The 16,943-nt window shown below is 39.6% G+C and overlaps 1 protein-coding gene across 4 annotated transcripts in view; it reads left to right on the plus strand.

Annotated features, from left to right (window-relative positions):
- Positions 1-9,985, plus strand: part of RBM47 (RNA binding motif protein 47) — a 150,605-nt gene extending 140,620 nt beyond the window's left edge. For 2 of the 4 annotated variants that reach the window (XM_089654021.1, XM_089654022.1), the window contains 3 exons: positions 557-763; positions 1,885-2,096; positions 4,875-9,985. In XM_089654021.1, the coding sequence (XP_089510147.1) occupies positions 557-763; positions 1,885-2,096; positions 4,875-5,114 (659 nt within the window). In that variant the 3' untranslated portion in view covers positions 5,115-9,985. The remainder of the gene's footprint in view (positions 1-556; positions 764-1,884; positions 2,097-4,874) is intronic. The other 2 variants (XM_089654023.1, XM_089654024.1) reach the window with 2 other exon arrangements.
- The last annotated feature ends 6,958 nt before the right edge of the window (positions 9,986-16,943 follow it).

A 16,943-nucleotide genomic window follows, 5' to 3' on the forward strand; every position in this document is an offset into this window, starting at 1 on the left:
AGTAGTTTGAATAGTTGACATGTAGAAATAACCAACCATTAGAATACTACATTCTGACATTAAATCAAATATTTTTCGTGAGGTTGGTAGGGTAAGTTATAGACTATACTCACCTCTCTCAACCGAGTTAATTAAGAGTAGATTTCCCTTAACATGTGCCTCCATATAAAGTCTATAACTTGTATTTTAGCTGAAGTTTCCCTTGAAACCTTACACTGAAACAACATTTCTCATATTTGTGCTTCCATTTTGGAGATGATATCCCCAAAAGCTTTAGAATTTCTTTGTAGTATTTCTTGTGACCTGTATTATTTCTTCTAGTGAATCCATTATAAAAAAAAATATGGCCAGCAGCTAACTGGTCTAAAAATGAGCAACAAAAGGAGGAAAACGTTATGTTTAAGTCAGGTCAGAGATAGAGGTGTTTGAATTTCAGTGCTGATTGGTATGTCATTTACCAAAATGGAAGTTCAATTTCATTTCCCACTATGTACTTTATAAAGGCTTTAGTGGTGATCTTCTGTGATTTCTGATTGTATTGTGTTGATATTACAAGCAGGCAGCATAAGAGGCAGAGGGCGAGGCGCAGCTGGCAACAGAGCCCCCGGTCCCAGGGGCACGTACCTGGGGGGATATTCGGCCGGCCGTGGCATTTATAGCAGATATCATGAAGGGAAGGGTAAACAGCAAGAAAAAGGCTTTGAACTTGTACCCAACTTGGAATTACCAGCGGTCAATCCAGTTGCTCTTAAGCCCGGTACAGGTTAGTCTGAAATTCTAAACTCAACCCTAACTGGTGACTACAATCTATCAGGCAATATACTGGTGGGAGGTTTATAAAAGCTGAGTAATAGCTCCTTCATAATGCTTACTCCATGTTAATAAATGACCCTCCAGTGCATTGTTGACAATTTTATCTTAATGCAAATTTCACAAAACTTTATTCATTGTTCTGTAAAATGTTTTGTAGATCAGAAGATGCCCCCTAAAAAAATAATAAATAAAAAAATATATATTTGTGGCTGATGAGTTCTTAGGTGATGACTTGTCAGCTGAAGAGTACACATGCATGGACATTGTAAATACAGGACAACTAAACACCAGAGATATACACTTTTGGCTCACCATGTATAGCCCCTAATATAAGCACACAGCAAGTTTTCAAAGGTTGAAAGACAATCTTGATAGCAGAATTATGACGTGTGAGCATATTGATCTTTATTATGTAGAGTACTGTAAATAAGAAATCTTTTTGTTGTCCATTAGCCTCCAATTATATTCAAAGACTTTAGATTTTAACTAACAGTATCAGACTTTTATCAGTAAGGTTGGGCAGCAGAGGCCATTTTTATTTAAGACACTTTATTAATAAGGTCCACTGTATTCCTTATCATTTAGGAAAGAGGCAATTTTGCTGTAGTTATTTTGAAGTGTAGAAACGTTCTGTCTGAAAAGTTGTATATGCTACAAGTAGACTTCCCAACCCATACCTTTCAACACACATACAGCCAAACTGCTACTTCAATCAGCCCAGATTGTGTCATTGACATTCTGCATATATAGTCATCTTTGTAACTGAGATTCATCAATCATGCTGTGTTTTTTATTTGATTATTACTTCCCAAATCACTTGTTCATGCCTTTTCATCTGCTACAACTAACACAATGTGACAATAAGCTATCTCAGTATAGAGAAGTGTGAGATGTACAATGTTTTCATAGTGATGGTGGTCTACACACAGTAAAGGCTATCGCTGCGTGGGCCGATTTCTTAGTTGGTAAATTGATAACTTCTCTTGGGTGTAGGTAAAAGTTCAGTTAAGAAGTCTTACATGTTGTTTATACAAAAGGCTGTTGTTGCTGACCAATTTTTGTGTTTTTCAGTTGCCATTCCCACGATTGGTAGTACTCCGTACTCCATGTTTCAGGCCTCAGCTGCTAAGCTGATTGAAGATGGGAAAATCCATGGCATGGAACACATGATAAATCCCATCACTGTGCAGGCCGATCCAGTGAGTGCTGCCACTGCAGCAGCAGCAGCAGCAGCGGCAGCAGCAGCTGTTATTCCTTCAGTGACAACTCCTCCACCATTTCAGGTAAGTGAGGCAATTATTATTAAAGTGTATGTAAATGTATAAAGTAAATATGTTGTTGCATGTATTCTCTAATGGCAAAAATATATTTTTTTTAAGATTTCCTTCTTTCAATTAAGTAACACTTAGTGATCCTAGCAGCAAGGTGGACCCCAAAGCATTTCTTTTCTTCAAGTGACAATGCTTACTAAATTCGCCATTTGTGTCCCCTTTTTTCATACTCCTGAGTTAGAGTACAAGCTGGCATGCATGCAGCCCACTGTGTACTGGCACATTCCTACAATGAGACTGACATTCAGCTGCTGAAGGATGCACATGTGCGCAGGAAATTCATATAAAGAGTTTACAGTGGGCATAGGACAGAGTAAGAAAACATGATCAAAGAAATGGGGAAACTATCTTTTTAACAAAAAAATGAGATACTCTTTTATTTACAGTGCACTGCAAAATTAAGTATTCTTTTTTGAGGGCTCAGTTCAATTCTGATACTATCAAATAAGCCATATGATAAAGCACCTTTTCACAGGTGGCTCCTTTGATGATAGTAGCCATCTATTGTGAGGCTTAAAATTACAAATTTATCAAAAATTCAAGTTTTATTGTAGGTGGTTGCTGATGGCCTGAACCATTATTTGGCTTCTTATGTTTTTCCCAAGCTTAGGGTTAGTGTACATGGGCATCAGACTCAAAAGCTAGACAAACACAGAATATCATCATGGAAAAACAGATGCTGGTAGAAAAGTGAAATTTCTGCACTGGAGTTCCAGGCTGTATCATTTTAAAGCCAAGTTGGGAATTCTACTAGCTAATGCTTCTCTGTAATGTAACTAAATGGAGATGTCATAAGAAAAAAGTGAGCAGAGCTGGGAACTTAGGAGTAGACTGTCAGCATGGAGTCCCTTTGTACATATGGACTCTTTAGCTTGTGAAGGTGGAACAGAAGAGGAACAGAAAAAAATCTGCACATTAGGTCCACATAGATAACACAGTAAAAAAACAGATCCCCTTTTTTGAAGTTACCAACAGCCCTGCTGACTGAAAGTCCAAGGGAGCATTAGATAGTATGGCCAGTGGTACTTGTTACTGTAGAAATCCTCAGCTATCTTACTGACAGTCTACAGTTGTCAGGAATGGACTTGCCAATAATGGTGGGACTCACCTGCCTTGTGGGCTGCAGTACCAGGGATGGCCAGCGGGTGCTCTGAGCAATCAGAGACTCACCCCTGCAATCAGCCAAACACCTGAAGCTGATTGCAGGGGTTGTATTTAAGGAATGGCCAGACTCACAGTCAGGGCCTTGGTGTGTGTTTTTCCATGGGCCCCTGTACCTTATATCCTGTATTCCTGTTCCTGTCTGACTTGTTGCCGACCCTGCCTGATCCTGACCTCTGCTGACTTCTCCTGCTTGATCCCTGGCTGTACGGCGCTGCCCGTGAGTTACTGAACCCAGCTTGTGACCCCGATCACTCTCCCGCCTGTTCCTGGTACTCCGTTTGCCCGTTTGCTACTGACCTGGCCTGTCTGACTACTCTTTGTATTGTTTGTATTGTTAGTCTTAATAAATTATATTGTTTATACCATATCTGAAGCCTGCGTTTCCCTGTGTCAGTCCACACACCTCTGGTCATACCTAGAGCCCTGACAACAGTAGATGGATCAAATCCCCATATTTTGACTAGTGTATCTACCTATCAATGGGACTGGTAGTCAGCAGGTCCATTGATATGCCATTTACCCCTTCAGCTCCATATGAGTGCAACTACTGATTTTAACAATAAAGTGGGTAGGCACACTCTACTGCTTTTATGTTTTTCATTTGGGAATGTTGATTAGGCAGTGTAAACATTTAGGCATGCAACAAATGTGTATTGCAAGGTTTTAAATTATTGTGCATTTGTCACAATTAGAATCTGATTAACATATTTACATGGCTGTGGAAAAAATATTTGCCCCCTTCCTGATTTTTTTTTCTGCATATTTATCGCACTTAAATTATTCAGATCCTCAAACAAATTTTAATATTACGCAAAGATAACTTGAATAAATACAAAATGCAGTTTTTAAATGATGATTTCATTTATTAAGGGAAAAAGGCTGTCCAAACCTGCCTGACCCTTTGTGAAAAAGCAATTGCCCCCTAAATCTAATAACTAGTTGTGCCACCCTTGGCTGCCACAACTTCAATCAAGTGTTTGTGATAACTGGCAATGGGTCTTTTCCATCACTGTAGAGGAATTTTGGCCCACTCTTCTTTGTGGAATTGTTTTAAGTCAGCCGCATGATGATCTGTATCATTTAAGTGTGACAAATATGCAAAAAAAAAAATCAGGAAGGGAGCAAATACTTTTTCATTTTTTTGTATTTGCATTGCTTGGTAATTTATTTTATAACTTGGAACAGTGTTGATGATGATTGTCAGTAAAAAAAAATTATGGAAGATATTGTGAACATCTCCGTTAAATTTCTCAGATGTTGTCTCAGGGTTTAGCAATGTTGCTTTTTAAAGCTGGAGTTGTGGGCTAGTTTTCCACTGAGGATATTACCTGCCTAAAATTTGTATGCTTTGCCTATGTGTAGGCTGGAGGGCATAGTAATTAGATATGCCTAGTATGTACAGCATTTTAGTTATCACTAAGTTTTACCTTGAGAATATTAGTGGAGTTGTTGATAGTTGTAGTTCAGTCATGTTTAATCACATAAGGTTTCCATTCTATCTTTTTTAAAGACAGTATAAACTAAGCTGTTTCTTTTTATTCCTTAATTATCCAATCTGTCTTTCAGGGTCGCCCAATAACTCCAGTCTATACCATGGCTCCCAATGTGCAAAGGATTCCTGCTGCTGGGATTTACGGTGCAAGCTACTTGCCCATCGCTGCTCCTGCCACAGCCACATTAGCCACATTACAAAAGAACGCAGCTGCTGCAGCAGCAATGTACGGAGGATATGCTAGCTATATACCTCAAGCCTTTCCTGCTGCAGCCATCCAGGTCCCATTGCATGATATCTACCAGACTTACTAAGACTGCAATCTCTAGAGGAGTGGGAAGGGCTACTGAAGGAACTTTTACATATTTATGAAGAAAGAACCTACAGATATATTCTTAGAAGAATATTTTATATATGTGAATTCTTTTTTTTTTTTTTTTTCAAAAAGGCAGTTGAGATGGATGCATAGGTTTGTTTATACATTTCTGCATTTTTATGCTTTAACCATGTAGATTTATATTATATGGTTTGGTTGCTTAGGTTTTTAACAATATATGCATAGGCAACATTATTGGTATGAAGGTGTGTTTTTATTTTATTTGTTTTTATAAATATATATATATATATATATATTTAGAACATTCTGCACTAGAGATTTATCTATATATATATGTCATGTAGTACATTTGATAATAATGTAACTGAAATGTATAGGTATGTAAAAGTACAAGAGCAGCTATAGCATAAAGAGTAAATATTCCATATTTAAAAGAAATATATAAAGAGAGATTTTAGAAAGGTACTTTATTTATAAAGCTGTACTGGAACATCTTGGGGATAACTAGGAATATAAAGTTTCTGTCATGACCTATAAATCATACTGTATATTGTTCACTATATCAATGGAAACATTTAGCAACTGAGCAAGGTGAAGGCTATTGGTCCTCTGTGGAATATTAACAGAATTATTCATAGAGGATAAGAAGGTTGGTTCTCTGTCAATACTTGGCTGTATTACTCTGAACTTCAGCAACTTCAACCAAAAGTATTCTGTGCTGTCAGAGGAAGTAGTCGTAGTCTTGTGTGTATGTTAGATAGGAGTGTCCGAGCAGCAGTTTGATATTGTGGGATATCAATTTTCCATTTTTGGGGGACAAAAACAAAATGGTATAGAAACAATATGAATATCATTGTAATATCCTATTTGATTCATTGACACATGAGTAGAGCATTTCTAGGCTACAACATAATGCAGTAGTAGGTCTATACTCTGGGAGGTTGTGGTAGGCCCCAGACCTAAGTAGATACTTCTGGCTGACATATCTTGGTGGAGAGGGTGAATGTCTATTGGCCGAGATGAAATGTTTGGCTGATATATTTTCTTCCCCTGAGGTAAGGCCCCTGTAGGATATAAGTATCCATGTTTGTATGTCTTCTGGTGGTTGGATACATTTGTTAGATCCAAGTACCATCTGATATCTATGGCCATCTATAGCTAGATTCTGAATTAACACAATTCAAATTCTGCAGAACCTGTATAATGATATATGCATATCATTATGACATATCTATGTATTATAATGATAGAATATGTTATATATATATATATTATACAGCACGCATTTTTGAGTACTAACATAAAATCTATATATTAGACACACCTATTTGTTATGTGATTTTTATAATATAATGGGCATTATTGACATTTATCAAATGCATTCCTTGTAGAAGGCCTAGTGTAGTGGGGTAAGGAGAGAGGGGGTTGGCGGTAAAAACAGGCAGTTTTTACTATGCCCAACACTTGATCACCGTCTATCAAATGCCCTCTGAAAATCAATTTACTATAGATTGCTCTTCAGAAGGCTAATGCAAGTGTAAACAAACCTGAAGGGCTAAACTGGGCCCTAGCCTCATGGAGGAACCTTAATACATTAATACCACCTTTTCAATCCTAGCTTGGTAGAATATTAGCTGTATATTGGCCTAGGCTGAAGTACTGGAGATTACTAATTCCTGCGGGATTCGCAGATGAGTTTATCCAACAGATGGAGCCAATCTTAATATGATGCTTTATAGGAATTGTATTTATTACCTATGTATTTTGTTTTGTAAAAACACTGAAACAAATGAGGGAGACAACCCAAACTGACTGACAAGTAGACACACTGGGTAGATGTATAAAAGTGTTCTGTTAGGGCAAATGTATTAAAAGAAAAGAGTCTGTATTGTTAATAGCAGGTGGTCAAATTCCAGGTGTTGCTTCTATCCCCGGAAGTTGAAATTGGGTATTGGAGCAACAGTAAGTAGTTTTTGTGCCAACTTTTATATAAACCTATTACTCACTTAAAGCCCTGCATGCTGAAAATTTTGAAAAATAGTAAAAACGGGCAAACAAGATGACTACAAGAAGGTGACATTTGACCGGCTACTATGGCTTTTCTAGTGCTTTCCTCACTGGGACTTGAATAAACCTGAGTTCTCAGTAGACTTGGGAATAACATACTACTTCACTGCTTAAAAATAATTATTATAAATAAATTAACTATAGGTTCAGTGACTTTAGTACAATACTCAGGGGTTGCTCAGATCCTTAGCTATCTATCCAGCCCTCTTTGCTATACAACAGTCACATCCAGTTGTGATACTGGTTCTCCTGGTCCAGGGGTTTCCAAACTTTTCAGTACAAGGTCCACAGTATATTTTACAAATATTTGTGGGCTGAAAAAACTCCCTATTAGAGTCCTCATTACATGAGAGTCCCCATTGCATCAAGAGCCCCCCCCCCCCCCCCACACACACACACACGCACGTCAGGGTCCTCATCAGATTCCCTCCCCCCCCCCTTACATCAGAAGTGGAGACCACAGCCAGCCTCTGCTGACCATCATCCTCAATCAGTGCATATTGTGAATATGCCGCTGACCCTAGCTGCCAGATAAAATCTTGTAGCAGGCCAGATGTACCCCGTGGGCCATAGTTTGGAGACTCCTGTCCTACTCTGTAAGAGCTTTGAGTGTTTTAGTGATTTGCTACTGCTGTGCTGTAAATAGCTATGCTCCAAGAGCTCTGAAACTGCATTACTTACTCATTTTTATATCACGCTTCTTTAATGAAATACTATGGGTGTTGGTGGCTTTTACGTTTTGTCTTAGAATAGAGTGAGATCAACCACAGACTGCTGAGCAAGTTGGGTTGTCCCATTCCTTCCATAAGAAATAGACGTAGTTTGTGTACATATGTATTTCTTTATAGTTTTATTTCAGATATATGTTTTTGCCATTTGCAGAGGTAAAACCATTTTATTTCAATGTTCTAAGATAGATTTTGTTATGTTAGTATGTCATTATATTATTGCAGTGTTTTTGTTTTCTTGTGGCCTGTTTAAAGGCTTTTAGAACAATATTTAAGATGTTTTTAACATTTTGAGCGAATGCAGCATTTTTTGTTTCTAGGTGTTTCACTTTATAACACATCACGTGCCAATATGCTGTATTTGAAATAAAATACTTATTATTTTAGAAATATCCTTTTTTATTTTATTTATTTTTCACCACTAGCAGCTTTTGGCTGAATGTTTGTGCTGTTTTAGCACATGGCCAAGCAGCATGCCTTTTTATATGTGTGACATATTTTATGACTCCTAATAAACCTGCAATGCAATATTCCCCTAATGGAAAAACAGCAGACACAGTGCTATTTAGTAAAGTCTGCTGAATGTTAGGTCCAATGAAGGTCTAAGATGGGGCCTCCTGTTGTTAAAAATTAAAGAGCTGGGGTAAGGGAAATAGTAGCTTCTGCTTTGTAACTGTAATGTCTTGAAGGGTTAGTTTAGTCCAGAAAAAAAATGAAAAGTGAACTAATACCCTACACCTTCCCTACCCCTCCTGGTCTCCACTGTTCTTACCTCCATTAGTGATGAGCTGTAAGTGCCCGATCAGCCAGTATTGCAGTCTTGGGATTTGAAATCCACGCTCTTCTTTTCTTCTTTCTGTGGGGGTTCCTGGATGGTCAGATCGATTCTGATTTGTCAGAGCTGGCACGTGACCTATTTGACCTAATAGGAATTGCTCTGGTCTGTCCCGCGAGTCCTGCAGAAAGAAGAGGGGCAAGGACTTCAAATCCCTGGACCATACTGGCTACATGGACATTGACAGCTCAGGCCTTGAGGAACAATAAGGACTGGAGGAAAAGGTGTAGGGTGTTTGTTCACCTTTTCAATTTTTCTGAAAAGGTGAACTAACCCTTTAAATTTAATGCTGTGATGCCTGCCTCTAAATGCGTTCAGTTCTTCTGTAACAGGTGCAACAGGAGAATTCTGGTTTACTGAGCAGGGATCATAAAACATTTCCATGGTAACAAACCAGCAACTTCTTCCTTCCCCTACTGCTCATCACCTGCCTGTGCCTTCACACTGTGCCTGTTATACAACTGAGGGAATAGACATGCTAGCAGTGGGCTATGTTAGACAGGATCAAATGTCAACTTGCATGAGGATTACCAGGTTCAACAAGTCCCACGATGCACCTGGGCAAATGAAGCTTTTTTCAACAGCCCCATCAATATCATCCATGGCAGTGACTTTGAACTATATACATGATAGAAAATGTTATGCCTTATAGCTTGGGTCATCAATCTCTGGGCTTGCTGCAGTATCTTCTGCTCAGGATGAATGACTTAACATGGAGAAATGTCACATTTTGCACAAGGACTGGCATTCCATGTGTTACTCCTAATCAGAATCACTTGTGGAAGAAATTGATAAACTGTCAGTTGATAAGACACTAACAACCCAAAAGAACTGACTACAACAATATTGTGTCTACAGAAAAAAAAATGACACAGCTCACACCCGAAAAATTAAATGTATAAAACCAGGCCCAAGATGGTTTTTTTACTATCTCCAAAAACCATTTCATGCAAACTGCTACTTTTATTTTTAAACACACAAAGCTGTATAGAGACTTGATATTTGAGCTTATTTTCAAGAACAAATGCACACAAGGAATGGGGAAATATGTGCCTTATTTTCTTCATAAGGTGTTGTCTGATAGGAGTCTTCTCTTATTTCTTCTTGAATTACCATGTTTGTTGTGTTTTTAAAAAGCCCTTCAAGTTCAGTGTGAGCTTGTTACCTGTATTTGCTATGTATTTTAAGAGTGTAGAAAATAAAGTATTGAAAACCGTATATTGTTGTCTTTATTCTAAGTTCTGGGCTGTTGTGTGACTTTCAACTGAGCATTTTGGTGGGTTTCTTGGGAGGGAGTTTCATTGCCTTTGTTCACAGCAGAGGACGACTGCTGTTGGCATTGGTTTCAATCAACTGACTGCTAAAAAAAATAAACCATTACGTCCCCACTCACAGCTTTAGTTAAGAATCTTTTATTTGTTTAAAGTGTTACTAAACCCACGACAGTAAAATCAGTCAATATATGCAGTAAAGTATGCTTATTACTGTATACTTACTGTGGAACCTAAGGAGTTAATCCTCTGCATTGTGTACTGAGGCTGTTTGATCCTGGCTTCTCTGATCCTCCCCTTCTTACAGTGTCCCCTTCTTATCACCTGATAAGACATATTGTATGGAATCACTCTGCACGTGCTTAGTTGGTAGAGAGTTTTTTTTCTTGATAGAGTGCATGTGATCAGCACAGGGCCAATCATCACTGTCCAGACAGAGGTCAGGGGTTCTGCATCCTCCTAGAGCAAAATGAAAGCTCCTCCTACAAGCTTTAACATGTGCTCTGCTGGACAGAAGTCGCAAGACTGCTCTAACTGCTGATGAGAAAAGGTATTTAGCAGTTTATATTTACTAAAATAATTGCATTTCCATGTACTGTGGGAGATCAGATATAGTGAAGGCAGGGTCCTGGGTTTAGTAACGCTTTAAGTATGGAATCCCAACTCCCACTTTAAACTATATATAAACCCAAGAATATAAATGTAACATATTGCAGTTTACCAGTCCCGAGATTTGGTAGCGGCATTCATTTTTTTTGGCCTAAGTATATTTTCTGCTAGAAGAGAACATACCGATCCTGCCAGAAATGCAATGTGCTTGTCACTTCCTGTGCATTGAACTGAAAGCTCAAACAATGTTATTCTTTCCAGTTCTCTTCTCTGAACTATAGAAGTAATAGAGATGAGCTCAGTAAAAGAGATGAGCAGAAGCAATCTGTAGCCCAAATCAGGAGAACAGCCTAGGGTGACCATGCTGCTTCTCCATATACAGTACAGAGAGTGACCACTGTCACTCTATGGGAGCTTGTGTGAGACTGGTAGGATCACCAAGTGAAAATAAAGGAAAAAAGAGACTGAAAAAGAAGACTGTCACACCTAAATGTATGTTCTTGGGTTTAGATATGCTAAAATGAACTATAGACATGCTAATGTTTTGTTATATACATACCACAGATATACATACCATTACATTAGGTTACACCCTTTTCATGGTGTTTGTTGATGTTTTAGATACTTTGTTTCTATGTTTAGTATGCAACTGTATACATACAGTGGTGTGACTAGACATGCTCATTATATACAGTATACAGGCTCTGCTTCCTGCTAGAGCCCAGCTAAACCTCTAAGTTGTGGCAGACTTGAAGCCAAAATTCAACTAAATCTATTTTCTGTTTTGTGTTAAATGTGGAATGATTAGATTTACAATTTGTTCTAGTGACAGGAAGTAATGGGATATGTCTCAAATAGGGACGCTACCAAAGAATACAAACACTTTTTTTGAGTACAGCAGGGAAAGCTTGGGCCTCGTTCACACAGGCATACTACAGTGTACACCCATGCAAGGGCCATATACAGTTGTGTTCAAAATAATAGCAGTGTGTTGAAAAGTGAATAAAACTCAAAATCCTTCTAATGGCTTTTATTTCCATACACACAAATGCATTGGGAACACTACACATTCTATTCCAAATCAAAACATGAAGAAAAATATATCAAATTTGTGTTGTTCCTCTAAAAAAATTGAAGAAAAGTGAATATTAGACTGTTCATAAAAATAGCAGTGTTTGTATTCTTCTTTACAAACTCAAACATTCACTATATAAACTGAAAAATGTTTGAAGATTTTGCTTTCCTTTGAATCACTTAATTAATATTTAGTTGTATAAGCACTGTTTCTGAGAACTGCTGTACATCTGTGTTGCATGGAGTCAACCAACTTCTGGCACCTGTGAACAGGTATTCCAGCCCAGGATGATTGGACTACATTCCACAGTTCTTCTCTATTTCTTGGTTTTGCCTCAAAAACTGCATTTTTGATGTCACCCCACAAGTTTTCTATTGGATTAAGATCCGGGGATTGGGCTGGCCACTCCATAACGTCAATCTTGTTGGTCTGGAACCAAGATGTTGCACGTTTACTGGTGTGTTTGGGGTCATTGTCTTGTTGGAACACCCATTTCAAGGGCATTTCCTCTTCAGCACAAGGCAGCCTGACCTCTTCAAGTATTCTGATGTATTCAAACTGATCCATGATCCCTGGTATGCGATAAATAGGCCCAACACCGTAGTATGAGAAACATCCCCATATCATGATGCTTGCACAACCGTGCTTCACTGTCTTCACAGTGTACTGTGGCTTGAATTCAGTGTTTGGGGGTCGTCTGACAAACTGTCTCCGGCCACTAGACCCCAAAAGAACAATCTTACTTTCATCAGTCCACAAAATGTTGCGCCATTTCTCTTTAGGCCAGTCAATGTGCTCTTTGGCAAATTGTAACATCTTCAGCATGTCTTTTTTTCAACAGTGGGACTTTGCGGGGGCTTCTTGCAGATAGCTTGGCTTCACATAGGTGTCTTCTAATTGTAACAGTACTCCCAGGTAACTTTAGACCTTCTTTGATCTTCCTGGAGCTGATTGTTGGCCGAGTCCTTGCCATTTTGGCTATTCTTCTATCCATTCGAATGGTAGTTTTTCGCTTTCTTCCACGTCTTTCAGGTTTTGGTTGCCATTTTAAAGCATTTGCGATCATTTTAGCTGAGCAGCCTATCATTTTCTGCACTTCTTTATATGTTTTCCCCTCTCCAATCAACTTTTTAATCAAGGTACGCTGTTCTTCTGAACAATGTCTGGAACAACCCATTTTCCTCAGAATTTCAGAGAGAAATGCACTGTGACCAGCATGTACAACATTTGCTGCCTTCCTTCCTTAAATAAGGGCAATAATTGCCACCTGTTTTTCAAAGAATGAATGACCTCACTAATAGAACTCCACACTGCTATTATTTTGAACATGCCCCTTTCAATTAGTGATTCAATTACACAGAATCAGCAGCATGCATGTCATGACTGTTGGGTCTGTTGGATTTCTACTACTCTACTACACCTGCTAGTAAATTATTTGCCATGTAGAAATATCATTTCTACCAAAAACAGTGATTGATCAGGTTAGTGATGTCTGACTGCTATTATTTTTAACACAACTGTACCTGCATAGATATGCACTTGTGCTTCATGCACGCAGTCCAATACATGTCAACTGGGATGCATTGGCTGCACAGACACAGCCGCTGCTCCCTATTTGACAGGTGTGCAGGTTCGGGTACACGGCCCCGAATGCAGACAGTCCATGCAGCCGCTGTATCCAAATTGACATGAATGAACTGCCTGCATGGGCAGGTGCAGAACACTTGTGCACCTCTGTACAAGTAAATAAGGCCCTTGCATGGGTGTACGCTGTAGTATGCCCCTGTGAACAAAGCCTTCGAGCCTCTAGTAGTGTGTTCATTGCTGTCTGTGCCTTGCTGACCCGTTTTCCCTATCTCTGGTTTCACAGGGACAGAACAATGAAGGGAACATTTCTCCAAGGGGTTTACAGACAGTATTAAAACCTGACAGAGGTTCTAAAATATTAACCAATCTATTAAAAAGTAGAAAAAGAAATGTTTTTACTGGTGTTGGAGTGGTATACAACCCCCCACTCCATTTCTTGTAATAGTTTCACAGGGACTGGAAATTCTGGCTGTCTCCCTTAATGGAGACAGAAATAATAGAATAAATAAGAGATGCACGTTGCCTAGGTCAGACTAGTAGAAAATGGTGTCTAATTGATTCCTATGGGTTGCGCCAATTGGAAATCAGCTCTTAAGAAGAAGTACACTTTATTATGTATATGTCTGAACTACCTGGAAGTGCTGCTTTTTCCTTTGTTTGGAAGAAATGCGTACTCAGATCAAAAAAGCAAAGGAATTTACAATTAATTATATGCAAAATATTCAGAAGGTAGGTCTGTCTACCATAATATGCATCATACCAATCCTTAAAAGAAAAAAGGAAAGAAGAAAATTAATGCAGCCACCACATTTATTTTCACCTGGTGATGCAGCCAGTAACACACTTCCTGTCTTACAGAGTCTCTACATGGGATGGCGGAGCAACTAAGACACCTTAAAGTGTTAACAGACCCACAGCAGTAAAATTAGACTGTTTATGTAGTAAAGCATGCTGCTTATACTCACTGTGGAACCTAAGGGGTTAATCCTCTGCATTGTGTAAAAAAGCTGTTTGATCCTGACTTCTCTGCCCCTCCTCTTGTTCAAATGTCCACACTGATAAGACGGACTGAACCCGTAGCCCTTCTGCACATACTCAGTTTAGTGTGTATTGCTAGAGGTTTTTTTTTTTTAATTTGGAGAGTAAGGGGTTTTGCATCCTCCTAGAGCAGAAAGAAAACTCCTCCTACAAGCTTTAACCAGTGCTCTGCTGAAGTCACAAGACACGTGGGATGGAGGAGCAATGAAGACGCCTAAAAGTATTACTAAACCCACAACAGTAAAATCAGACTGTATATGCAGTAAAGCATGCTTGTTATACTCACTGTGGAACATAAGGGGTTAATCTTCCACATTTTGTAAAAAAAGAAGTTTGATCCTGTCTTCTCTGATCCTCCACTTCTTCCAGTGTCTCTAAAATATCTCCTGATATAACAGAGGCTACGGACAAGCCGCACATGCTCAAAGAGTTTTTTTTTCTTGGGAGAGTGCATGTGATTAGCACAGGGCCAATGTGCACTGTCCAGAAAGAGGTCAAAGGTCCTGCATCCTACTACAGGAGAATTAAAACTCCTCCTACAAGCTGCAACCAGTGCTCTGCTGGAAACTGATAGAAGTCACAAGACTATTCTAACTGCTGATGAGAAAAGCGATATAGCAGTTTATATTTACTAAAATAATTGCATTTCCATGTTCTGTGTACTGTGGGAGACCAGATATAGTGAAAGCAGGGGCCTGGGTTTAGTAACTCTTTAAAGCAGAGCTCCACCCAAAAGGGGAAGTTCTGCATTAAGGACTGCTCCCCCATGCCCATTAAGGATTGGCACTTTTGGGGGGCGGGGGGAGTGGGTACCTGAATTTGACAGGTACCCACTCCCACTTCCGGTCCGATCACCTATGCGATCAGAAACGGAAGGTGTCCTCCCTCCCTGTAGTCTTTTGGGACACGTGACAGGTCCCAGAAGACTACAGGACCATTCAGAAAGCACAGTGCTACTCGCTCATGCGCAAGCTATCACAGCCGGGTGCCCACACTGAAGATGCCAGCCTCCTGGAATACAGGACAGCCGGTGAAACAAACTGCGGGGGAAACACCGCGAGACCGAGGGACAGGTGTGTGGCTGTTTTTTAAAAGTCAGCAGCTACAGTTTTTGTAGCTGCTGTCTGCGTTAAAGGTTGCACCAATGTCCAATTGGGAGCAGTGTCCCTGTCCGTGCAGCTGCTGTGTCCCAGTTGACATGAATGGGGCTGCCTGCACGGGGATGCATAGAACACCTATGTATCCCTCTGCGGATAAACATGGGCCTTGCACAGGTTTACGCTGTAGTACACCTGGTAAATGAGGCCTTATGTTATTAAAACCAGAATTTCAATATATAAATGCCATGTTATATACAGTATTTTCTGACATAAAGTTACAGTTGTTTTGTATTTATGTTTGACCTTTGCATTTTAGTGTGTTGTTTAGGTAATATATGGCACAGCACATGCATAACTCATTTGTGGCGGTATGTGACCCTGTGTTTTTCTTTGAGTGAACATCTACAATGGAATTCCAACATATATTTCTACATTTTTGTCAAAGCTGTGACATACATTGTTGTAAGCCATAATAGAAGACTCCCTATTATTTTAATTTTTGCTTCACTTCCCAATTTGCTATGGCTGATTCACAGGCTGCCTTTCATAATTACAGGAATTACTTAATAGGAAGTACTCTTGCTATTGAGTAATTAATTAAAGTGTATATATATGGAACACTTTTTAATCAGAGTATAGCATCAAGTCAAATAAACTCCTGGGATATTGATATGGTCAGTTACGCAACAGAGGGGGTTGTTAATCAGTTTCATCTGCTTTGGTGTTAATGAAATTAACAACAGGTGCACTAGATGGGCAACAATGAGATGACCCTCAAAACAGGAATGGTTTTACAGATGGAGGCCACTGACAATTTTATCCCTACTCATCTTTTCTGACTGTTTTTCACTAGTTTTGCATTTGGCTGAGGTCGGTGTCACTACTGGTAGCATCCTCCAGGATGGCACATCAATACGTGCCATTGCCAGAAGGCTTGCTGTGCCTCCCAGCACAGTCTCAAGAGGAGATTCCAGGAGACAGGCAGTTACTCTAGGAGAGCTGGATAGGGCTGTAGAAGGTCCTTAACGCATCAGCAGGACAAGTATCTGCTCCTTTGTGCAAGGAGGAACAGAATGAGCACTGCCAGATCCCTACAAAATTATCTCCAGCAGGCCACTGTTGTGTTGTGAATGTCTCTGACCAAACAATCAGATACAGACTTCATGAGAGTGGCCTGAGGGTCCGACATCCTCTAGTGGGCCCTGTGCTCACTGCCCAGCACCATAGAGCTCGATTGGCATTTACCATTGAACAGTAGAATAGACAGGTCTGCCACTGGCCCCCTGTGCTTTTCACAGATGAGAGCAGGTTCACCCTGAGCACATTTGACAGACGTGAAAGGGTCTGGAGGAGTCATGGAGAATGTTACGCTGCCTGCAGCATCGTTCAGCATGACCATTTATGTGGTGGGTCAGTGATAGTCTGGGGAGGTATATCCATGGAGGGACGCACAGACCTCTGCAGGCTAGACAATAGCACCCTGACTGCTATTAGTT

Source organism: Staurois parvus, unplaced genomic scaffold (genome assembly GCF_062004578.1).
Source record: "Staurois parvus isolate SC_StPar_1 unplaced genomic scaffold, SC_StPar_1.0 ptg000734l, whole genome shotgun sequence".
In the NCBI taxonomy this organism is placed as follows: Eukaryota; Metazoa; Chordata; class Amphibia; order Anura; family Ranidae; genus Staurois; species Staurois parvus.